The 26,945-nt window shown below is 36.1% G+C and overlaps 1 protein-coding gene across 2 annotated transcripts in view; it reads right to left on the bottom strand.

Annotated features, from left to right (window-relative positions):
- Positions 1–26,945, bottom strand: part of Edil3 (EGF like and discoidin domains 3) — a 445,087-nt gene that overhangs the window by 111,462 nt on the left and 306,680 nt on the right. For both annotated transcript variants that reach the window (XM_048455865.3, XM_048455864.3), the window contains 3 exons: positions 18,018–18,173; positions 16,467–16,611; positions 12,092–12,276 (listed from right to left, as the gene is read on the bottom strand). In XM_048455865.3, the coding sequence (XP_048311822.1) occupies positions 12,092–12,276; positions 16,467–16,611; positions 18,018–18,173 (486 nt within the window). The remainder of the gene's footprint in view (positions 1–12,091; positions 12,277–16,466; positions 16,612–18,017; positions 18,174–26,945) is intronic.

Below are 26,945 nucleotides of genomic sequence, written 5' to 3'. Positions count from 1 at the left end.
AAGTGAATGCTTGCATAAATAGTAAATGTGGAAGTGTGGAGACTATATCGCCAATAAAATTGTAAAGAAAATTGTAGCTACAGGGCAGGGAAAAAGAAATCAGCTGTCTGTACAATTACATAGAGATATTTTAAAGGCCAAAGGGGCTGAGGTGCAGGGGCAAATACGGAAATTTTTAGAGTTTGTAAATAGTTTATACTCCCCGCCTCCTCGCCCACACTGGTGGCACAGTTGTAGCCATTTTCAAACTGCTCTAGGACTCCAGGAAGTGAGAGTGAAATTCCACCCGTGCTCCTGGTCAGTCTGAACTGTGGGTCTTGTGGTCTGGAAGCAGCCACCACTACTGATCAAGCAAGGGAGAGAGCCAATGGAGCGCAGGGGCTGTGGCCCAGGGAGGGCTGAGGGCTGAGGCTTCCTGGAGCAGCTGCTGCCACTGCAGCTGCACTCTTCTCCACAGCCAAATGGCCTAGCTGCTGAGAGCACAGCTTCCAGTCAGCCCTAGTCAGACAGAGACAATGGTGGGCCGCATCCTTAGCGAGCTGCTGCCCCACCCAGGCAAGCATCTGTGAAAATACTAATGCTGCCTGTCAGCTAAAGGGAGCTTTGCAGCCTGGATTAGATAACTTTAGATTTAAAGAACTGTGTATTTGGGACACATGCTGAATTCTAAGGAAATTAAGCCTCAAAAATTGGAAATTGGAAAAGAATAGCTTACAAACTTTGATTGACTTTCAGAAATTATTGGGAGATACTCAATAGCTCCGACACTATTTAAAATTGCCTATGGGAGATTGGAGACCCTCAATGAGATTATTAAGGGGAATACTGATTCCAGTTCCCCTAGACATCTTACAGATGCTGCTAAACAGGTACTGGTTCTGGTGGAATATACCATATTGATTCAGCAGGTACATTATATTAATTATGATCACCTTTGCAAGCATATATTTTGCCTACAAGATTCAATCCTGTGGCAGTATTATAATGGTCTGCTCTGTTCCTTTAGGAGACAAGCCACACCCACTCTCTCCTCATCCTCCAAGGCAAGCTGATCTTCAGCTAATAGCCTGAGTCCCTTCCTTTTCACCTCCCTCTCAAAGAGGCAGCTTCTGTCTCTCTCCACTTCTTCCCTCCCCCGTTCTCTCTCTTTCTCTCTCTGTCTCCCCTTCTCTCTGCTCTTCTCCCTCTCCCTTTCCCTTCCATAACCCACTAAATAATTATACAACCTCACTCGGCATAGTGTGCCTATCCCTCTGTCTCTCACCCACGACATGGCTCTCTGCCTGGGACCAGCCACCTGCCTTTGGAGATCTGCAGCATGGTCTCTTGGTGTGCCCATCTGTTTGTCTCTCCTCCTGGTTGTACACTTCTGTGTCATCCCCACTGCAGCCACTAGGGGAACTGCTCCAGTCCCTACCTGGAACTGGCTGCTCTTGAAACCTGCTGCCTGCACCATGCTCAGGGACCTGTGGCTTGGTCTCATGGGCCACCTTTTACTTAATCCATTACAAGTATTATGGCTGCATCTTCCTGTTTCTCCAGTTAAGCTCTTAAACCCTTATTTTGAAGCAGTAGTTTTTTTGGTACAAAAAGACTAGATAGAATGTAGGTGATATTTTAGTAGAGAACTTAGCGTGATCAATGTTTTTTATATTAGACAACATGTTGGTTGGTTATTTCAAAAATAATGATTCTTAGGCAACTGCATTTGCTCAGCTTTTAGGCCAAAACTGATAATCACTTTCCAGTTGACCAGTTGTTGCAATTTGCACAAGTGCATTCCTTTATTTTTCCTAAAATTGTAAGGAAAGATCCCTTAAAGGATGCTTTGTGAATTTTTTCAGATGGTTCTTCTAATGGAAGAGCATCACATGCTATTGATAGTAAAGGATATGTAGAACAAACAGATAGTTTGTTCTACAAACTCAAATAGTCAGACTGTGAGCTGTTGCTATGGCTTTCCTACTTTTTCGAATAATACATTTAATTTATATACTGACATTCATTATTATATTTTAGAGCTGATCAAATCATAGCGCCCTCCCCCCTCCCCTACATTGGAACTAGTGATAGTCAAGTAAGTATACTGTTTCGTACAACTCAAGACACCATACATCAAAAAAGTCATGCTTTGTGGATCATATTAGAGCACATTCAAATATTCCTGGTCCTATTGACTGAAGGTAATGCTTTAGCTAATAAATTTACTCAGCTGATCACTTTATCTTAAGTTGAGCTTGCTCAGCAATTACAAGCTTTACCTCATCAAAACAGTACAAGAGAAAATGCTTATCAGATTGCTAAGCAATGTGATATATTCCCACAATATCAACCTGTATTCCATCTTGAAGTAAATCCTTGAGGTCTGCTTCCTATTCATTTATGGCAAATTAATGTTACTCATGTTACAGAATTTGGCAAGTTAAGATAAGTGCATGTGGTAATCAATACACATTCAGGTTTTTTAATGGCCATCACACAAACTGAAGAAGTCACTAAGTATGTGACAACTAGCTTAAAATGCTTTTCATATATGCAAATTCTTAAAATTGTAAACATGGATAATGGATACAAATATATTAGTAAAGCCTTTCAGCAATTTTGTTCCCAGTGGGATATTGAGCATGAAACAAAAATTCCTTATAATCTTTAAGGACAGGAAATTGTAGAGCATGCCCACGGCTCCTTGAAAACACAACTTCAAAAAATAAATAAGGGGGAGTTTTACCCCTAATAGCCACATAATGCATTAAACTATACCCTTTTCATACTAAATTTCTTGCCTGAGAGCCAGTCTATCACAGATAGATTTTGACATGATGGCATCAGAGCCACCTTCACTAAAGCAAAATAGAAAGGCCCTTGTTCTGAATTATGCAAAGGATCTGACCCTGTCTTAATATGGGGTTGACAGCATGTTTGTGCTTTTTTCACAGGAGAATGAAGCTCGGTAGTTGCCTGAATGTTTGGCCTGATGTATGGGAACAAAGGAGTGCCATTCCCAATGGCATTATTTATGCTGAGACCCCCCCTCCCCGCCTTTCAGGAGTTGCAGTGAGATTGCTGACCCTGTTTTCCTGACTGTCTGATGTTAACATTCTTCAGTCTGAGAACGAAGGAGGTCATGGTAATGGTTGGTGATTTCCAACTTCCTGATAGAACTGCTGTACAGAATTCCAGACCTCTGTGAGTCCTATTTACTTTGGATCTGGGCCAGGAAATTGACTAAATGTTTGACTGTGTATCTACTAAATATCTTGGGACGCAAAAGTTAACTTCGTCAGTATGGTGTGTAATCTGCTGTTGAAATGGAGGACCTAACAACTGGGACCTCAAAAATATCTCCTTGGGGGAAAGGGACTTGTTAAAGCAATTGGACATCTTTATGGTGGCAATGCATATGAAGAGGAATGGCTTAAAAATACTGCTGCTTCTCAGGGACTGGAACAATTCAAACACATCTTTGAGAGTTTGTATCTGCAATACAACTGCGCTAAAAAGAGGCAAAGAACCCATATTTCACTCATTACAGAAACTTTTTCTTGATTTTTGATTAGAATGAAGTTATGACAATTGTAATTTGACCAACTGTGCATTTATTGCTAATTTTTATACTAGACTTATGGTATCTTTTAATCTTTTATCTTTAATACTTTTATCTACTTTAGTTCATGATGAAGACATTACTGGTTTAGAAAAGGTTAGAGCTTATCTGAGAAAAATTTGACATAATTCTAATGAGTCCTTAGATTTGATGTTTAATATAACAAATTTGGATTTTAATGCAGCTAAATCTGCTAAAGATATCCAAAACCAACTTAAAAAGGCCTCCCACCTTGGTCATTCTTTACTCCTTTATTAGAAGGTATTGTGGCCATAGGAGCAAGTGTATTGCAAAACATTATTAGCTTAACTATGATTATCTAGTTACTTTCAAACTCTGGATGGAAAGTTGGCTCAGCCATTTTAGGGTTTGCAAGAGACTTGATTCTGGAGGGGTTCCCAGGCCCAAGGAGAGATCCCCAGATTGTTCCCTGGGCAGCAGAGGAGAGGGTGCCTGAACTGGCCTTGACCCATAACCATACTGATGAATATTTTGCATATCACCATAGAACCTTCATCTGGCGATGGATGGAGATAGAGACAGAGACACACATTGGAACACTGGACTTAACTCCCTAGGTCCAAATGAGAAGCAGAAAGAGGGAGAATGTGAGCAAGGAAGTCAGGATCAGAGAGAACCTTTATCCGACTATGGACGGAGATAGAGACAAGAGACTCACACTGGAGCACTGGAGTTAGCCCCCAAGGTCCAAATGAGGAGCAGAAGGAGGGAGAACATGAAAAAGGAAGTCAGGACCGTGAGGGATGCGTTCACCCACTGATACAAGGGGACTGATCTAATGAGAGCTCACCAAGGCCAGCTGGACTGGGACTGAACCAGCATGTGATCAAACCGGATTCTCTGAATGTGGTTGACATGGGGGCTGATTGAGAAGTCATTGACAATGGCACTAGGTCTTGTTTCGTTTGCATGTACTGGCTTTTGGGGATCCTAGTCTGTTTGGATGCTCACCTTCCTAGACCTGGAGGGAGGGTGGAGGAACTTGAACTTCCCCCAGGGCAGGAAACCCTGACTGCTCTTAGGACTGGAGAGGAGAGGAGGAGTGGGGGGAATGGAAGGGTATTTGGAGGAGGGGAGAAAGTCGAAATTTTTTATAAATAAATGAATAAATAAATAAGAAAAAAAGAAAAAGAAAGAAAGTTGGCTCAGAGGTGCATGGAATCTAGTTATGTACTCTCCCTTAACCCTTTATGAGTAGAGGCAGGTAGTCAAAGATTAGGTAAGATCTTTTTTCCATTCAGGCAATCTAAGACAGACCATGCATGACAAAATGTATGTAATGATTATGGGTAAGTTTGGAAGATTGAAGAAGACAATATAAGACAGGCACAGCTGTCTGTCTTGTGGCAGAAGTGCAGGTTTTATTAAATATATTAAAAATAGAAATCTGTGGGAGCTCACAGAAGTGGATATGTTCCACGTTGACTGAAGGTCAGAGAGTTCACACCTATTCTTGCTCCTTCAAGGCTATATGTCAGCAGATTCGACCAAATATGTGGCTATTAACAGAATGTTTGGACCTAGGGTGTGGTTACTTAATGTTTTGTGTATTAATAAGGCAATTAATTTGTTTGCTTTTTGTATTAGTAAAGAATTCTTTTGCCTTTTCCCTGCTTTTTGGCTTAGAGTATATAAGGGTTATTAGAAATATACATGAGGTGAAAGTCAGTATTTACTGGATGCTCTCCCAACTTTATCTGTTGTCTCTTGTCTGTTTATTTCTCAATCTTCACTTTTTCCCCAAAGTGCAGATGAACATGTCAGGCCAGACTCAACATTTTTTTTTTCTGTTACTGTGATAAAACATTTTGACTAAACACAACTTGGAGGAGAAAGAATTTATTTTGCATAAACTTTTATTTCACAGTCTGTCATGAGGAAAGTCAGGGCAGGAACTTGGAGGGAGGAACTGAAGCAGAAGTTATGGAGGGATGCTGCTCAGTCTGTTTATTTTCCTTCCTTTCTTTCTTTCTTTCTTTCTTTCTTTCTTTCTTTCTTTCTTCCTTCCTTCCTTCCTTCCTTCCTTCCTTCCTTCCTTCCTTCCTTCCTTTCTTTCTTTCTTTCTTCCTTTCTTTTTTTCTTTCTGTCTTTCTCTAAGTATATACAACTCATGACCACCTGTCCTGAGGAGCACTACCCAAAATGAACTTTTCCCTCCCACCAAAATCATTCATCAAGAAAATGCCTCACAGTCTTACCTACAGTCCAATCTGATGCAGCTATTTCCTTATTTGAGGGTCTACCTGACTAAAAGACTCTGTGTTGGGTCATGTTGACAAATGACTAACCAGCACACAAATCTTCATATTTTATTATAATTGGTGGAGCCAAAAGATCATATCTTGATGTTATGCAAACTACAGGAAGGGAAACAAGAGATTATCAGACACTAACTAATTTCTCTTATTTTAGCTGAAAATCCTTCATTCCTTTTGACTATCTCACTAAAAACTAATCACACAATCTCAAGGAGTGATTTCTAAAATAAAAAAAAACCAAGATGTAAATGAAATACATCATTTTTATTACTTCAATTTTAATTTTAAGAATTATTTAAGCTTTTGAAATGGTAGTATTGCTATATAATTTCCCCTTTCCTGTTCTGTTACTTGCATGTATATTTTTAGGGCTGAGCAGTTATTTTTTTGAATAACCGATTGGATTCTCTTACTTGCAGAAGGCAAGTTTTACATTCTCAGCATTACTTAGTTGCCTATAGCTCTTTGAGTGGGTTTGAAGACTCATGATCTTTTCCTGTCCACTTTGGCTTTTCTATTGATCTTGTCCTTGTTCAACTCATGTTCAGGTAGCCACATTTGTGAGGCTGTATGGGTGTACATTCTGACATTACTAGGAGACAGAATATCACATCAAACTTCCTGATCCTCTTGTTGTTACAATCTTTTTTCCCCCTCTGCCTCAATGATCCCTGTTTCTTTGATGCACAAGTTGTTTTAATGAGGCAACTTAGACACAGAAAGAGCAGAATTGCATGTTATTTTTTGCCTGAGGCATCTAGCTTCAAATCTGCTGATATGAGTACATATTGTGGAATAACTTCAGAAACCAGGAAAGTAATGGGCCCTTTACTGGAGTGGAGGTTGGTGATAATACAGAGGGGAATAGCAGAGAATATATGATCTGAAATGAGGAGATAGAAAATGTGGGGAGGCTCTAGTTATAGTGGAAGAAGACAAATACAGAAAAAATAAGAGGAAAGTAAAATAACAGTAAGGATGTCTGGAAAAGTCTTAAGGATTCTTACTGTTAATGAATTACCTACAAAATAAGCTATAATGTACAGAAGTATGTTTATAAACATGCATACACAGTTTTAATCAAATTTTCTCGTATGGACTGGCAATGCTTCCTCCAAAAACAAAGACTACTTATCCAAAACCAATACCAGGCAAGAAGCTGTCTTTAAGTTGTTGGTCAGAGAAATTCAAGAGATAACCCCAGTGTTGGAAGTTCTTATTGCCTTCACTTCAGACCCGGTATCCAGAGGTCCCTGAGTTGCAACTTTCCTGAACAACTCTTTCCTGCAGAGTAACTTTCACAGTATCAAAGGCGACTGAAACTTCCAAAGGAGGCAGACAACCAAGAGCCCTACCCAGTTTGATGCCTATGAGTACCAACAGTGGCTAGCATGGCATGGTAATTGCAAGGGTGCAGTGACAGAACACATGCCATGGCAGTAACCAAAGCTCTCTATTTGGATTGGATTTAAGACTCACTTAACACGAAGGAAATCATGCGTGGTTCTGGATACCTAGTCAACTATCCAGAGCTAGTGAAGTCATAGATCTTGGAGGAGAACCTATGACCACCATGTCACTTAACCAGCAGTATCTCTAACTATATTCTAAATATGTTTCCCAACACACAAAGTTAAGTGCGATCCCCACCTCCATTGAGGAAATTTCTCTGTAACAAATGGAGATTATAGAAAACTACAACTAATCAAATGTGCAGTTGAAGAATCCAGTGCCGATTGTTTTTTTTCTCTTTTATAGTGTAAAATTTTTGATAATCCAACTGTGTGTGAGGAATATCAATAAATCAGGTATTATTAGCATATGCTCCCTCATTTATGACAACAATGAGTGTTTTGGGAAGCAGAAAATATGCTTTCACTTTGACAGGGTTCTAGAGCCATTATGATGGGACTTTTGGTACAAAGTTTGATTATTTATTGGGAGAATGTGTCACAGCATGGTAGAAGACTATTATTTAAGAAGTCTAAAAAATGGTTCCTTTAAGGTTGTCTGTGAACCTGAAGACACTTCTGCCATGCTGAGGTGCACCATTCATAAGGATTTATGATTAACAATAATTCAAGAAAGCTTATCAATCATGATCTTCACACAGGAAACAGTAACATAGCTTACCATCATGAGAGTTCCAGACACTACTATATCACAGAAGACACAGACAAGAGGATTAGAATACTAATAAGCATTACATGGAAGTTATGTTTAAAACATAGGAATTCTTAAAGGAATACACAAAAATTCTCTCTAATAAATCATAATTAAATGGAAGAGTATTTGGCAGGATTAAGTTACAATACATTTCATTTACAAATATTATTAGATTAGGTTATAACAAAACATTAAGCTTGAATAAACCTCTTCTATTTATTGCTGATATATCAAGGTAACTTTTTAAAAAAAATTTAGAAAATAATTAGCAATGAAGAAAGATAGTTCAGATGACAGAATGGTTTTCCTTATGAAGCTATTGCTCATAACTTCATAATAATATCTTCATAATAATAAGTTATTCATAACTTCATAATAATAAGTTATTATTACTTATATTTTAAAACACTACTAAATTAATGATTTCAGAAACCTGGTTTAAGGATAAAAATTAGCCTCAATGTCAACAGCTCAAAATCACTGTATACACTGTTTTTTATAAAATATTAATCATAGTTTCAACAATACGCTACACAGCAACCATGCTAACAGTGTGCAGATAGGTTGCATCCTCTCAAGTAGACGATATGGAAAAATTGTCATATTCTGGAAGTTTTTCCTTTTACAATGTCAGGAAAATATATAAATAAAAGAAGTTGTCAGTTTATTTTTCCTTGGAGAGTTTGGATATGTTTTGACACGACAAAAATTAGATATCCACTTGAAGAACTAGTCTCAAAATTGACAGAAAATATGTCATCAAGAGAATAAATCGATGCCAGTGTGCGAGAGCCTCTTCGGAGACAGACAGGTTAAACAAAGTGATGGATGGAAGTTAGCTATGAAAATCACATCTCTATTTTTATAAATGTATTTGTTACATTTTGTCTTTCTAGAGAAATTTGCCTTTAGCCATTCCTTTATGTGTATATTTCTAGAATACATCCATCTGCCTAAGTTGCTATTTGCGTGTACAATATTTTTCAGTACTCTGCATGACATTATAAATCATGAATAAGCTTACTTATAATCAGATATAATCTTGGGGTGACGTGGATTCTTATATTTTTAATATAATTTATAGCCAAATGTCACAATTTATCTTTATCATTTTTAATATTAAGAAAGGCAATGAACATTGTCCATGGTTTATGCACACTAGGAATTTGATGTGTTTTACAAATTTGATCTGTGATGAAATATTACATTTACACATATATATTTTATATTTAAAATCTTATGATAATTGTGAGGGTTGCAGTTGTTATTCAATAGTAAAATATGTCTGAATTAATTTGATACCTAATACAAAAAATAATTTGAATCTATTATAATTGTCTTCTTATACTAAAATTCAAATATATACTATACAGACAAAAATGCATTGTTTTAATTTCTCTTGAAATAATTTTTTCCATGCAACATGCCATTATGACATGTCAGTATTAATTATTATATTTACATAGGGTCTGGAGTACAAGCTGAGAAATAAACAGACTGCCATTCCAATATAGCAGACATTCTGAAGTTAACAACCTTGCATGGGATTATAATTTCGAATTTGCTTTACATTACTACAGCAAGGGTATTACTGAAAACATGGTAAATCAGAAGTCCTATTTTTCTATAGTTTCTCTTCCTCAAGTTCCATGCACTGATTAGTAACCCAATTCTAAAGCATTAAGTAGAAATTCAAGAAATAAATATTTCACAACTCTTAAATAGCAATCCTTTCTGGATGTTGCCATGGGATATTGAGCTGCCCTGCTTTGTTCATTCCAACACATGAATTGTAGCTTTGTTCAATGTATCTCCACGGTGTGTGCTACCTGCCCATCAGTCACTAATAGATATGTTGCTTAGATAACCTATCATTATGCTGAAATGACTTTTTTCAAGTAAGTTTTATTTTACTTCTAAATTGCACGCAAACATAAAGTCATAATGAAAAGGAGGCACTAAAGCACAAAACTAAGATGGATTAGATTTAGCTCTTTCGCTAATTGACGATCTTGCGAAATATATTGGGAAAAACTCTACACATGATTCAGTATCATCTATTACTTCAGTCCTCTGTGACGGCCTTAGAAGGTATCATCGTCTATGATAATGTGAAACCAGTAGACATAGGAGAGATCCTAGACCAGATACGGGTGGGGCAGAGCTAACGGCTAAGTCTTTGCACGGAAAAGAACATCCAGTGTCACCCTGATGGATCTCGTGTCAGAGACTGATGATTTTGTGTCCTCCTTTTCTCTCAAAAGAGTAAATTTATAACAAAAGAGTGAGACACAGATGGTGGTTAGTGTGAGGAAATTAAAACGAGTGTGCTAAAAGATGAATAAGGACAAATCAGGGCAAGATTTTTTGGCTGCATTAGGGATTTATATTTTATTCTCAGGCCTAGAGAAAACAACTGATCAATTTCCAGCAAGAGTGAAATAAAACTGCATTTGCATTTTAGCATACATTCATGAACATGCCTCCCACTCATGCTCACAAGTTGCGATTAGAAAAACAGAATTTTTTTTGAAGTATAGAAATAGAAACCGGGAAGATGGTTAATGAGCTTCAGGATGAACCCAAGAAACAGGGGTGACAATTCAGATCAGGAATTGACGGGATTGTAAAAATGGTAATGATTTCGGGATACCTTGGTCTCCATTTGAGGATCTGGAATCACTGACATTTGGTAAATCAATTAATCTGAGCCTATGGAGTTGGAAAGAGAGATATTAGTGACAGGATAAGCAGTAGCTGAAGGGCCGGTGCTGGGAGAGAACCCTTAGCCACACCCGGTGAAGGAAAACATGTTTGGTGTCATGTTAGTCAATTGAATGATGAACTCTAAGAAATAAGTGCCGTCTTCAGAGCCTGAAGAGGCCCAGGGCTTGAGCATGTGTGATGCTTCAGGGGCGCATGACACACAATCACTTGTTACAAAAATGAGTTAATGTACTGAGAAGTGCTACCGGCTAACTAAGAAGAGCAGGTTGGATGACAAAGACTCAGTAAACACACCCACACTTTAAAAAATTGTAACAGAAACTCATATATATCCACCTATGATGTTTGTAAGCTAAATAAAGAGACCAGGAAAATTTAAGGCGACTATAGGAAAAAAATGGTATATTCCCAATTGTGGGAATATGATATCGTAAGACCCAGAGTGACGAAACTGGAGGAGCATTGGAAGTTACAGGTGACCTTAGCAATGACAGATATGATTTGGTGAGAGTTAGCATTTGTTGTTTTTAGTACTTTCATGGTTTAGAGATATACCACGGCTTCTCCCAGGTTTTGAATCTCATTAATAAAATGTAACCTCAAAGTGGAGCCCCTGCATTAGAAAGAAACTAATCCCATTATGAAATTGAGCCGTCATGTTTTTGTTCTCACAGAAGACAATAGAAAAACTATGTATGCACAAACGTATACCATAATATAGGCATTCATTTCAAGAGGACTATTTTAAAATGAATCAGATATAATATTACATTAATTGCAAGTATCAACAGACTCTGTAGAATTCACATGGTTTTTTATAAATTAATTAATTCTATGGGGAGAGTGTACTCAAATTATCCTAATGCTTTGCAACAAGAGGAAAAGGAATACTCTGTCTGTGTCATCACATTGCAAGACTCCCTGTAGGTCAGTGGCATGACTTCAATATTCTTGGATCCTGATGTTAATTGTCAGTATTAAATAAAATACAAAGCATCAGAACAGATAAAACTTCCCTGGCAGATTGTCTCAAATTCAATCAGGTGACCTACAGATTTGATCAGATATGTACCGTGTGATCTGGTACAATTTACCTAGCCAATTTATCCACAGCCTGCATCTGTATATCAATGCTGAGTAAATAAAGGCCAGAGATATGATTTCATAAGTTGTTTCTATTTTTCCATTTGGGAAAAGTCAAATATGAAAGCCTATTTAAAGCAATATAAAATAATGATTCTGGCATTCAGCTATCCAATAGGAAATCTTTTACAGCACAAGAATGGTGGGCAGTAAAATAGTCTTAGGCCATTACCTGTAACCACTGTGACTGGTCGTTGTGGCCGGAGGTCCAAGCATTTACTTTGCCTTGTTTGTCCAGCCGGGCTTTCCTTGGTTCCCAAGTGAACATGTCCATATTGAGTGTTCTGAAGACACTGGAGGCCGTGATCTGGTAGTCTTGTATATGCCCTGATTTCATCCCCAAAGGTTCTGAACAGCCTGGTAGAAAAGAAGAACTCTATGAAGAAAACAATTGATCATTCTGAAACTTTTCCTTGTTCATTTCAGAGTGGCAAGAGAAGACTGAAAATAATGTTATTCATTCTCCCAAAGAGAGGACGTCTAAATTCAAAAGAGGAGCTCTAATCAGAACTAAATCTGGAATAAAATAGAACAACAAGATAGCCCATTCAAGCTATTTTGTCTGAATGTATTTTGGAAAAATTGAAAACAATTGAGAATACTTTCCTGTGATAGATGATTTTGCAAAATGAAAACATTGCAGAAAGGCTCTCTGCTGCCTCGTTACCAAGAGCCTCATGGCTGTTCCCAAGTTTTCAACAATTTCATTGTGTCTTGGAGAACCGGCATTTTCTCATAAAGTGTATTTGGTTATCTTTTATTTGTTTTCATAATATCGTCGATGGACTTTTCCCAGTACAGAGTCATTTTCCTAAATTGCTTCACAGTCATATTCTAAACTGGACAGCATTTTGTTGTCTAAGAAATATGCACTAATCTTACATTTCAGATGTAATGTAGCCAGGTTGGCTTTGTGCTCTATCAATCCTAACTCAGCCTTTAAGTTCTGGAAGGACACGAAAGCGCTGAAACACTTAATGCTAATTATAACATTGTTTAATTTGGCATAAATATGTCTTCTTCTAGAAGGGAGGAAATTATATTTACTTAGAATATACCATGTGCCAGGAATTGTACAGTTGTGAAATTTAGAATATTAAAATAGAAGAATATTAAAAAACTCCAAAACCATTACTATTATTTTCATAAACTCTTATATTTATACTAAATATTATTGAATAGTCATATTTTTGAAAGATTATCAAATTTGCTACATGTATTTCCAATTTTGATGTGTTATGAAATTTTGGTTTCTGTGGTATTTAAAATGTAGTACCCATGTGTGGATGTGCTAAAACAACTTACCAAATTTGTATAGGAGACAAGAGTATGCTATTATATTGTCCAGTGACTATGTATGACTCCCTTATAAAAGCTATTACATTTTGGCCAAGAATCTGGCAAGGTGAATTAGATTGTTAAAGAGTGAAAGAGAGAAAGAGAGAGAGAGAGAGAGAGAGAGAGAGAGAGAGAGAGAGAGAGAGAACTTCTCTAGTCCATTGTCTTCCTCCCATACTCTACTGACTCCCCTTCCCTTCACTGAATGTGTGGTCTAAAACCTATAACTTATTCAACTTACACTTCAGTGTTCAACTCTCCAAAATGAAAGCACTAATAGAAGCTACCTCGGGAAGGTATCTTAGGAAAGTAGCTGATTAAATGCCAAGTATTTAAAAATAATGCTGACACAATATTCATTAAAAATGAGCTCCTTTATAATTTCCATAAAACTCATTCCAACAGAAAGCAGTGTTAAGTTTCCAAATATCCACCTACAGCTCTTACCTAATAGTATCCTACAACTGCGCACAGTTGCTCATGTAGACTATTTTATGTGTAGGCTCTAAGACAGAAAGCATAGTGCTCTCCACTGACAGTAATTGGCTATAATCGCTCTATGCACTAGTCAGTCTGAATCATACCTTCCCTCCTGCAACTCCTCTGTGTACTCTGTACCACCAACTTCAACTGCATACAAACAATGACACAGAAGACTGTTTTCCTAGCCAGAATCTTATTGACAAAACCTACATCCAAACCCAATGGTTAAAAAAGACTATAAAGCCAAAATGCAAATTCTGAGGAAAAAAAATACAATGTCCTGATAGAGATCTCAAATTCTAGAAAGTTCTAAAAACCATAGTGGCATGGTATTTGTCTTTGGGCAATTCCGAAGTCATGTGCAGTCTCTTCATGACTCTGAATTCTTAAATTGGAACATGCTTTCATCTACTGCTGGAGACCAATCTTTTTAAAAAATTTGTTTAGTTTGCAAAAGACAAGAAATAGAAAAACAGAGTGACTTTTTATTGCTTTTCTTATAAGATATCTGAAAAAATGGATAGAAATGCCCGTGATAGTTTCTTTTTAATCACCAAATTGATTTCATATCCATTCTAATGTCCATTATATAGCTAAGGAGAAATGCTAAATAATTATTAATTAGAATAATGGGTAAATGAGTTTTAGTTTTCTATTTATTGTCATGAACTATTTCCTTCCAAATGTCCTAAGTCAACTTTTATGCAATTTAAAAGATGTTCTTTTCATGTGTCCAAGGAGAGATGAGCTGCTTCTAGATGATGCTAAACATCTATGGCTGTTGAAAACAACAAGGGAGACTTGGGCTTGTCAGTATTACACACAACTGAATGGAATATTATAAGATATAAATATCTGTCAATATTTACTTCCAAGAATCACAGCTAAATTATTTAGCAATGGACTTTATATGTCAAAAATCTCCTGTCTCATTCATTTGATTCTGTGGATAAAAATGATTTACCTGTTCTACCAGTATGACTAGAACCTAAAAAAATAAAGTATTAACATAAGCATTGATTATTTCTATGGTGAAACATTCCAGTCTTTAAAACCAGTCAGCAATAGATACTGTTATCTGCATCCAAGTTTAAAATCAATTTGTGGGGTTGGGCTTTAGAGCACTACTTCCTATTCAGAAAACGAAGTCTGTAAAGAGTTAGGAATAACCTCTTGTCAAGCTTTAAAGCAAAATATTTTTTATACCTTCAGGGTGTAACTGTGTCATGTATGAGAGGCTGATCCTCATGAATCAAAGGATTGAGGCATTGGCGAAGGTGATATTAAGCAACAAAAAACCCACAGGGCTTACTGCAAACCTCATCATACTGTGGTTTTCTTGTGATTGCTTTATGATGAATGGCTTAGAGATGACACTGGCCTCTGGTGATAAAGTGATGTGCAATACAAACACTCTGCAGCAATAATCCTGCTCACATTTACTAACAGTCAATAATCTGGTACAAATAATTAAAAAAATCTCTCTGTTAAGATAATTAATGTCAGTGAAAACATTTTCCATAAACAACACTGATGTAACTAATGCACATATGATCCTTAAAGTAGATTCACTCATATGGCAAATTTACTCTAATTTCTTTCAGTGTTGGGCATATTAAGAATGCTGTTTTTAATACTGTTTTTTATTTGCCTACAATAGCTCCTCAGTTTTCTCCTCTAGGAAAAGATGCTAGTTAAGGGCAGGTGGGAAAAAAAGGGGGTTCATAGCTCAGAGGCGTTATGGGACGGTGAGAGAGAGGGAGAGCAATAAGCATAAGTTAAATATATTTGTGAAATTTTCAAAGAACTAACTTAATTTTTTATAATGGCAATTTTCTTTCAAATTTGGAAAGACGTTTTTCCTGTTTTGGGGATTATGCTAAAGCATGACACAAGTGAACTTTCCAATTTATTCACAGTTGTTTGAACAAAAGAAATATTTTTGAGACGGTGGCAAAGATAGGTAAGTTTATCTGCATAAAATGCAATAACTGCCCTCTACATCACAGTTGAGTGGAATAAGCAGAAAGGATTTTTCTATTTAATTCAGAATATAGCTACAAAAATAAAATGGGATGCAGACATAAAGTTTCTGTGTTTGTATCCTGCTGTGATGCTCCTACAGGAGAATTATTTAACTCTATGTTCTTTGATGGAGTACCCTTGAGCTGGATAACCATGACTTATGTAATAAGCAGGTTGCTAGCTGAGAATGCTCAAAGAATGAATTTATAGTAGTACTCCTGGTGTTGAAGTATTCCTCCCTAGGGAGGGATGACAAATTTACATGTTCCATAAAATCTAAAAAGAAAGCACCAAATTTAAAGACAAATGCAATTTTTTGGCCTTTCAGCCTAAATTTACACAATTTATGAGATCAAGCAGACTGTATTTTTAAATTGCACTTTCATTACCAAACATAAATCATATTTTCAACCAAAATCAATGGGGCACATCTTTTGGCAACAACTTCTCATGAGAATTCCCTGTATTCTATTTGATTACACGGAGACGTACTTGACTCTATATGATTTCTGCAGGGTGCTTTACAACTTTATTTGACATATAAACAGCTTGCATTTTCTCATTGAGCCATGCCCTACATATTTTGTAGAAGACATAAAACTGCATGTGTGCTGAAAACCTAGAGATTCGTAGGTAATACATACAAAGATATTTTCTGTCCTCGCCAAAGCCACTTCCATAATAGCAAACAGGAGACTTACCTGAAAGTTCACAGCCAAGAAGCTCCATTCTTAGAGTACAGTGTCTTCGACAAATTTGGGGATAGAGTCTGACATACTGAGCTTTGATTGGGGGCGTGAAAGAGTTAGCATAAGGTGTGTTGTTATCAACATTTCCACGAAACACCTGTGTAAAGACATACAAGATTTTAAAAGCTGGGCCTGGTGCTCATAGCTGTAATAACATTATTAAGGTGGCTGAGATAGGCGGATCACCATTATCCTCATAGATCACCATGAGTTCAAATACAGCATAGGCCACAGAGTGAGACTGTTTACATATATATGTATATGTGTGTGCACGTACATATACATTTGCAATAGATTCTTTAATTATTCTCATATATGTGAAAATATTCACACTTGACACAATTTTTAAAAGATTATAATGAAGTATTATTGAGAATTTAGCAAACACCTTATCTTTAACAGTCAACAAAAAGCCACACATAAAATTTGAATCAAAACTGTTAACCACTGCAGACTGTGACATAATCATACTTCCCTCATAAATTCTTTAATTTTTAAAAGGGTTTATTTATTTAATTTTATGTGTATGAATGGTTTGCATGCATGCATGTTTTCGCACAATGTCTGTCTTGTAGCTACCAAGGTTAGACAAAGATATCAGATCTGTTGAAATTGTAGTAAACTAGACTGGTGTAAGCCACAGTATAAGTGCTGGAAACATAACCCAGGGTCTTCCACAAGAGCCATAAGTGGTCTTATCTACTGAGCTATGTCTCCATCCCCCTCCTTTACCACTTTAATGGCCAGGACTGCAGGGAAAGAGAAAGAGTCATCCTCTCTCTCTCTCTCTCTCTCTCTCTCTATATATATATATATATATATATATATATATATATATATATATATATATATATAACAGACAACAGTCTGTTGTCTGTCTGTCTATCTATCATCTCTCTCATAAAAATTAGCACCCTAAATACTTCAAGTTAATCTAAGTCTGTCCACTTGCAAATAAATAGACTTTTCTGGTAAGCATCATTCCTTCTGTGCTTCTTAATCAGACTTTCAAATGTTATTACAAAATAAATTAATTTAAAATCCTGAACAGCAAAGGAAAAGAAGATATTAGATGCTATATTCATTTCTTCACAACATTTTCTTTTGCTCAGTAACAAATACATTTCCAGTGCAAAGTATGTACAGATATACATTATTCTGATAATTCGAAGTTCTTGTTTTTAAAATAGTCAAGTCAATTATTTGATTGAGGAGAAGGCTATCTGTAAAAGCAAGGAGACTAAGTTGGAAAGCTGATTTTCCTTTAAGCAGCTTTCCTGTTATGCATGTCACTCTGGTAAATTTTGACAAGTATTTGACGGAGCACCAATTAAAACCTGAGAAAATCTTAAACAACAGCTGTTAGAAATTTCTAATTTAGGGAAGTCCTGCTCCCTCTAACCAATTAAATCCAAAAAGCTGCAGAAATGTCTTTTAACATAAGCCTCTAACATGTGACCGTCATAGAACTGAGTTAAATTCTGTATGATGAGATAGTCTTACCATGTCTTCATTGGAGCCTTTCACTTTGTACATTGCCCAGGTCTTCCCATCATTGCTGTAGGCAATTTTGTAGGATTTTATGTATTCTGGGCTTCCAATCCTTTTTGCTCCTTGGGTAATAACACCAGTAACTCTCATTTTTCTTTGCAAATTTATCTAAGGAGACAAATGTGGTCAATTAAAACCTCTTTCGTTGCTATCAAGGTTACAATATGGGCAATCAATATTGATGTAGGGAATGGAATATTTTACTTATTTTTCTATTCAACTGATATGAAGTGTTTATCAGTATTTGGTATTTTTAATGCAAATATATCAAGCAGTGATACATTTAAATTCAAAATATCATCTAATGATGGGATATAAAACAATCTATTCCATGTTCAATGTCCCCCTAAAATAGAAGACTTGAAAGTCGTTGGTTCATTATGTTGTATAAGTATATATGTATAGGTATGCCTTCATCATTTCAATGATGGGAACACTCTTCTCATTAAAGTAACTCTGTGTTATCACTGTGAACCTCTAGTGTCGATTTGACTGTTAGTGTGTCTCTCTGATTGAGGACTCCAGAGTTTTCCTTAACAATGAAGCATAGAAAGTCCAGAGAAATGATAAATGTTAGAGGGAGAAAAGCTAAAAATCAGAAATGATGCCTGAACCAATCATAAGCTTCTTTTATTTCTGACTCTTTCTCTTTTGATCTCTGCTGTGTTGTGTAAAATGTCAAGGGATGGGGAACTTTAGAGGGTCAACCAGTAGTTGCTTTTCTCTTCCTTTTATAACATTGAAACTTTCTAAATGATCCATCTTCCCATTGGAAATCAGTTTGCAGCTGAAATCATAGACAACTACATTATAAAAATATTATTCTGTTATTCAAAGAGAAAGCATGTTGTGACTTTTACTGTACACCAATTAATTAATTTGTATGATGGAAACATATTTTATTTATATAGAATAAGCACCAAACTATTTCATTTGCACATAATGCCTTCATTATATTCACACACATATACTTAATAGGAAGTTACTGTTTTTGATAAATTTCTGTAAAGAACTAACCTCTCTACCAGTACAAATTGAGTGATTTAAATGCCTTTTTCATTTATATTAGTTACTAATTTAGCAGCATTTTTCCAGAAAAAAGTCATCCAAGTCTCAGATGTTTATAAACAGGCTTTTTCATAGTCTGAAGAGCCTTTGAGAGTAGCATTTAAGTAAAAGACATTATGAAAGAAGTAGCCAGCAGCATTCTATCCCATGTTCCTTAATGTCCCAATGTCTCCCTACTCTCTGAACATCATGAGATTTGGGCCAACTTCTTCAAGACTCAGCCTTACTATTATATAAGAAAGCTAGAGATTTTGATAAACATACATACATACTATGAGAGGTTAGTTCCTACCTCACTTTCCTGAGCAGAACTGCCTTATCTTTCAGTAAAGATTAACATTGCTAGTCTTGAGATAGTCTAGATTCTGAAACCTACAATCACTAACCCAGATGGTCCTCCTAAACAGTTTCTGTTATAGAACTGTCAACGGTACCATGTTTCTTCAACAATGCTGTGTGGATTGGTCCATACATTCAACTTTGTTTTTCTCATTTTGGGGTCAGACATCGAAGTCATTATAGGTGTGATTGCATTCTCAGCTCCATTTCTGTTCCCAGGCTCAGAAAATGAACACACTCCTCAATGTAAGCTTTGCTTGCTACACTTAGCATTTATCTACATTTGTTTCAGTCCTCTGATGGTTGGATGTGGTGCTCTTACTGTGTACTCTATACTAGGTAAGCCTTGATAGACATTTTCATTATGTTAGTAAATTTGCATGTTGCTATGCAACCAGTTTGTCTATGAACCTTCATCCTCTTCTCATATTTCTCTGGTGTGTCTTAAGAGTCTGAACCTTCCCCATACATGGAACATAAACAGTTGGCACTTTGAATTATGTTTCTTCCCGTTTTGGAAGCCAGCCTTTTTTTTAAACTACATTTCATACTGCTGAGAATTCCTTTTTCAATTATGTTTTATCTCATTTCAATTATCTTGTTTACGCCTCTTGTAGACAGCCAAATTATCTCAGCTAGAAATTTGGCTGATGAGCTATATAGTAATTTTCTAAAGCTTAAATGGGAAAACTGTATCAGAATTATATAATAAAACTCTGAATTCATTTTTTTCTGCAAATTATTAAGAATTGCTTTAAAAGGTTCATATTTTCTTGAGTATTTAACAAGATGATAGCTAGGTATATATTCTAAGAATGCAGAAACCCAGTTAGTCAAACATCACCACATTTGACTTGTTCCTATTAAGTAAACATTTGCAACTAATTATCAGCAATGTTTTCATTAAATACAAAAGAAAACAAAACTTTTATGGTTTTTCGAGGCAGGTTTTCTCTGTGGCTTTGGAGCCTGTCCTGGAACTAGCTCTTATAGACCAGACTGGCCTTGAACTCACAGAGATCCACCTGCCTCTGTCTCCTGAGTGCTGGGATTAAAGGTGTGCACCACCACCGCCCAGCTGAAAACAAAATTTTCAAAAGCTGTGCTTTGTAGTACAGGTTCTAGGACTTCATTAGACTTAAGAATACTGATAATCCCAGTTAGAATTATTATTTTTGGAAAAATAGTAATTCAACAGAAGTAAGTGAGAATTTCACTTTTATGATGGTACACAAACTTAAACCAGAAATCCAAGTTGCTGCCAAAAAAAAAAAATTAAGTTGGCCTCAGAGAGAGACTAAACCATACCTTTAGAGGCATTGCCATCATAAACACCTACTGCAAGTAGACTTAGTCCACCCCATTACAACTTTTTATGTTTGATTCTGGCCAGAAAAAAACTGATCTTAGATTCACCCTGCCTTGTGTACTGTACTGGGAACTACATTAATTGCTTATTGGAGATTACATTGGAAATTTCTAAATTATTCTGTAAGTACTTACATTCAAAAATATATTTTCATTTTATATGACTTGTCACAAAGACCACATATCTACACAGAATAGCAGGGACACTGTGACCATAAATGACTGAAGTCCTCCCTGAGGTGTTTTGGGCATATTGTGTCCCTCAATGAATGCAAATACGAACATCCATGCAACTATGCATTGCGTAGATTCCATGCTGAGGTCAGGCAGTACAGAAAGCACTGAAGTATTCACAGCTACTGTTTGACTTCCTACCTTTGTAATGTTGTTCAATTTGTCAAAGCTTTGAAGTTTAATTTTACGCACTGCTTAAAGGATGTTAGTATAAGTTTGATACATAAACATTATAGGATATACACGTGAAAAAAATTGGCATTGTGAAAAAATATTAAAATATTTAATGTCTGGTTTGGTTTTCAGGTTTTTATTTGGGGGTTAGGATAGTTTAAATCAAAATTATTCCACCAGAATTTAGTCCTTAACACTTAATATTAAGGGTTATCAACGAGAATATTTTCATGAATTGATAATCATAATAGCCATGTAAAACTATTTTATCAACAACTTCTAGATGTATGCATTATTAAGGTACTTAGGGCTACAACTCTTAAGTGTATGGTGTACATATGTGTACGCATGTGTGTGTATGTTTGTATATATATGTATGCATGTGTATATGTATGGATATGTATGTGTGTATGTGTGTGAGTGTGTATATGTGCATATATGTGTATGTGAATATGTGTGTTTAGGTAGTGTGTAAATATCTCTGTTTGTGTGTTTTGCATGCATATATGTTTATATGTATGTATGTGTGTGTGTATGTGTATGCATGTTTGTGTAAATACAACCATGAGTTTTCAATTTTTTGAAAAATCAGCAATTAGAATCTGCTGGTGGGTTTCTACCCTGCATCTGCCATTGGACATGATCCTCTAAGAAGCCTTTCAATCAAAAATTGTAAAACTCGTGCTTAGAACAAGAAATTAAAATATTTTATCTCCTCCACCCAGTAAGACAATTATGCGAATTTTAACACTCCCCATCTAGTAAAATATTTGTTTGAAAAATGCCTCTCCTGTACTTTAAGAATACGACAGCCTGCCTGGAGAAAGTTACCCTCGTCTCCTGGAGGACGCGATCCCCTTCTCCGTCTTTATTCATTTCCTGTGCAAAAGTCTTTTCAGACTATCTACCTGAATAAAATAGCGATGTTAGTGGATTGTGGGGTCAGATCCAGACCATGGGGCAAAGATACAGCCACCAACTGAGAGTTAGAATAAAAAGCAAATGCCCTTCTTGTCTCAGTTAGTGTTTTCTGTTCTGGAGTACACATTCCTGATCCCAGGAATAGAGTTTGCCGTGTTTGGAAATATTAGCTGGAGTGGAGTTTGGATGGTGTTCTCTTTCTTTGTGACTTATATCTAACATTCCATTCCAAGAAATTGCAGGAAAATGACTGAGATTAAACACATTCTGTAACACACACACACACACACACACACACACACACACACACACACATACACAAGCACACAAAACTAGCAAAAATAAAATCCTATCAGTACTATGAGACATATTTAGTGCAATTGGATGTTTGAAGATTTTAGTACTTTTTATACCTGAAGCATATGTAGTGAAATTCCAAGGGCTGAACAATATTGGGAAGGAAACTTCTAGATATGCCACTTTTCCTTCTCAGTTTGTTTGTATGCCCTTCTCTCAGTTCCAGCCAACAATTATGAGAATCCGTCATAAAAGATGGGTCTGGACTGAAATGGGAGACTTTGGTTACTAGCCAGGTTGTGTGTTTGAACCTAGGCACTCCAAATTCTTACTTAGGGACTCAATAACAAAGCAAAGATGCAGAGTTTGTAAGATCAGTGTTTTTCAGGAGAGTAGTGTGTGTGGTTGAGGAGGAAATAGACTATCTTTGATTGTGGGAAGTCCTCTTGAGTTAACTCAAAGATTACTGAAAGTATAAGGGAGGAGGCATTTAAATATCATAGAAGAAATACATAAATTAAGAACCAACTGTACTTAACATGAATGAACATAAAATTACTCAAATATAATATCCAAAGGAGGAAAGGAGCAATGAGAAGTAGCAGGTAAATAAAATAGTGTGCCAGAAGACATGGTTAAAAGCCTTTCAAGAATAGGACAACGCAGTTGGGTAGTGGTAGCACATGCCTTAAATCCTAGTGCATGGGAGGCAGAGATCTCTGTGAGTTTGAATTTAGCCTGGTCTACAGAGTGAGTTTCAGGATAGTCAAGGCTATTATGTAGAGAAACCCTGTCTCAAAACAAAACAAAATGAAAAAATAAAATAAAAGGAGAGAGCAACAGAGCAATTGTCTATATTGGGAGATGATATAAAATTCACTGTGACAACTAAAAGGAATAATGAATCTATTTAAGTTTTACTAAATGTCCTCATTGATGGTTATCAAATTATTAATCTTTACCAGCAATTAGTAATTAAAAAATGCCAATAGCTAAAATAGAGCGATATTTCTTTGGGAGAAAGAGCATTTGGTTAAATGCTGATGATGACTGCGTTTGATCTTTAGTGTCTATGAGGAATCAGCAGTAATTGGTATGTACCCCTATAATAGTAAGCCTTGGGAAACAGAAACAGAGGATTCCTAGGGCTTGCGGAACAGCCCCATCTAGCTAAATTGTTAACTTCAGGGTCAGTGAGAGAACTTGTCTCTCATAATTAAAGAAAAATGTAGAGAACAATCATTGAAGACATTTAATATTGACCTTGGGCTTTCACATGTACAAATACATGTGTGCACAATCACATGAATAGATATGCTATAAATAAAAGATATTAAACCAATGTGTTAGTGACACATATAAAAACAAAACAAAACTGGAGCAGGATTAGGTTTGATATATATATATATGTATATGTATGTATATATATATATGTTTTGTATATGAAATGAATGACAATCTAACCGGGAAAATAACACTAAAATCAATATTGCTTCAATTTGGTAGGTATTTTAAATAAGGAGAAATAAACATCCACAACTTCATTTCAAAAAAAAAAAAACCTCCAGACAAACTGAGCAATTAAATGAAAAATAAAAAGTAAATAAATAAAAAATCTAAGGGCTAGAAAAAGCAAAACAGAACATTTAAAATAATCTCTTCTGGGGCCCAGCAAGATGATTCTGCACTTATGAGCTCTTCCTGCTCTTTCAAAAGACCAAATTTTGGGTCTTAGTCCCAATATGGCAGATCATAACCCTTGGTAACTAGTTTCAGGGATTCCAATGTCTTCTCTGGCCTCCATAGGAATAAAACATGCAAGCAATGCACATACATACATACATACATACAAATAAAACACTCATCCACACAAAAATCATGTCTTCAAAAATAGTATCAAAGATAAAAATGTTTTTACACCTTAGACATGAAGTCTTACACAGAACAAATTTCTTCAAGAGAAAAGTCAACTGGCCAATACAAATAAAAACTAATAATTTGCAATTTACATCACAACAAAGACTGAATAATTCAATGAATTAGATGATCTTATAAATTGATAGCTAAAACACAACCCACTTAGCAAAGATCAAAGTATTATTTGCTTACTTGAAATTAAATGAAATAGACAGGTCACTCCAATTTACTCATGCGGGGCAAGAACAGAAACTTTGATTCTATGCTATTAACAATGATCCTTACATATTTCCAGTGAATTTAAATAACAAATTGAAAGTGCACATGTTATTCAATTCTGCAACTGTAGTTTCAGAATGTACACGCTGAGTATAATCACATAAAAAGATTTGATAAAAGTTCCAAGCTGATCTGTTTAGTACTGTGTGTAATAAGTTCAATTTCCAATGATTTAAACTGTCTATTAGAAGATAAGAAGGTAAGGATTTTCAAGATATAGATGTTCAGAACTTGTGATACTGGCAAGTTGTAAAATAAAAGAACAAGCATGAGAGACAGACAGATATAGGGATAGGAATGTAGAGGAAAAAGGGAAAAGAATTGAGTGGAAAAGATAGAAGAAGAGAGAAACGAGACTGGAGAGTTCTTAGCTTATTGATATAGAAAACACACCAGGACTCCATCAACACACAATGAACTATATACTTCTAAAGAACCCAAACAACTTAAGATTTCTATGATACCACTACATCACAGGTAAAGTTCATAGCAAGAGCACAGTAAAGGTAAGGCTATCTGAAATATCAAAACTTGACTAGCGTAACAGTGTAGTTCATATCTTGAGGCAGAAAGATTGTCACGAAGGAGACTGGCCTATAGAGTAAGGATCTGTTACTAAATAAACAAATACAAAAACTAAGAACTAGAATGGGTTTTGTGGGAAATTATTTCTCAAAATTGTAGTCTCAGAATAGCCATATTAAAAATCATTAAAAGCACAAATATTATTATACATATGTATGTGTGGTTTTAAATACGTATGTGTAGTTACTTTGTTAGACATTTAATATAAATTATTTCAGAAATGTTGATTAATCCAGACTGAAAAGTGACTGGGGAGTAAATGCTCTTGCTGAGTAAGCCTGATAACCTGAGTAACCTCCAGATCTCGTGTGTTGATGGAAGTATAAAGCTCACAACACAAAATAATTCTCTCATCTCCACACATGACCATGACATATGGAGACCCATATACATCACACACATATAAGGAGATAATAGCAATAATAAATGACTTATATTTCAAACGAAATATCTACTAAATTAAAAAATAGTAAAATAGTCACAGGCTACCAGAAGTATTGAATTTTTGTAAAAAAATTGCATTGTTTAAGTATAAACAAATATTTACTGAGACATTGGTCATTATATTTCTTTTTTTTTTTTTGATTGTTTTTTTCAAGACAAGGTTTTTCTGTGCATCTGTGGAGCTTATCCTGGAACTCACTCTGTAGACCAGGCTGGCCTTGAACTCACAGAAACCAGTCTGGCTTTGCTTCCTGAGTGCTGAGATTAAAGGTGTGTTCCCCCACTGCCTGAAGGTTCATGGTTTTCTAAATTTCTTTCAGATATGACTTGGAAAGGCTCCTCTCTTACTTTCACTTTTAGTCCATAGGAATGTAATGTTTTGTCTGAGATGTATGAAAAAAATAAAACTTCATAGAGCTGCTCAGGAAGATACATTTTAAAAAACCATTCAGTAATTGTCTTTTTTTTCCTATTTTTAATTTTTTAAAATAATACCAATCAAAATTTCCACTTCCTCCCTCCTCCCACTTGCCTCCAGCTCCCCCATTCACCCTTTCCCCCTCCCCATCCAGTCCTAAGAGAGGGCAGGCTACCCTGCCCTGTGGGAAGTCCAAGGACCTCCTCCCTCCATCCAGGCCTAGGAAGGTATGTGTCCAAATAGAATAGGATCCCCAAAAACCAGTACATGCAGTAGAGACAAATTCCAGTGCTATTATCATTGGCTTCTCAGTCTGCCCCAATTGTCAGCCACTTTCAGAGGGTCCAGTTTGATCCCATGCTCATTCAATTCCAGTCTGGCTCCCATATTCATCCTTCCTTCATCTCAACCATCCCACTCCTCCACACTCTCCCCAACCCTCCCCTTCTCCCTTCTTTCTCCCCTTCTTCCCTTCTCTCCATCCCACCCCCACTGCCATGCTCCCAACTTTTGCCTGGTGGTCTTGTCTGTTTTCAGTTTCCAGGAGGATCTATATATGTTTTTCTTAATTCTAAATATTTTTTTTGATACCAGATCAGTGCTTGGGATATCTGTTCAAATTACAGTGAAAGCAACTTCTTAAGTTTCACTTGCTATGTGAAATACAAATTTTCCTACTGAATTTTTCTTATCTGGTTTGCTAAAGTCTGCGGATTGTCTTATGCTTTAGATAGTTTATTTCCTCATGGACCGTTTTGTGAAATTGTGCACTGATAGTTTCTAACATTCTGGCTCATTAAGCTATGTTGATTCTCTAAGCGATGACAGTTGATGTT

The sequence above is a fragment of the Myodes glareolus genome, chromosome 15 (genome assembly GCF_982192425.1).
Source record: "Myodes glareolus chromosome 15, mMyoGla1.1, whole genome shotgun sequence".
In the NCBI taxonomy this organism is placed as follows: Eukaryota; Metazoa; Chordata; class Mammalia; order Rodentia; family Cricetidae; genus Myodes; species Myodes glareolus.
The sequence above is the reverse complement of the archived record's forward strand: the minus strand, read 5'-3'. Positions and strand labels throughout refer to the sequence as shown.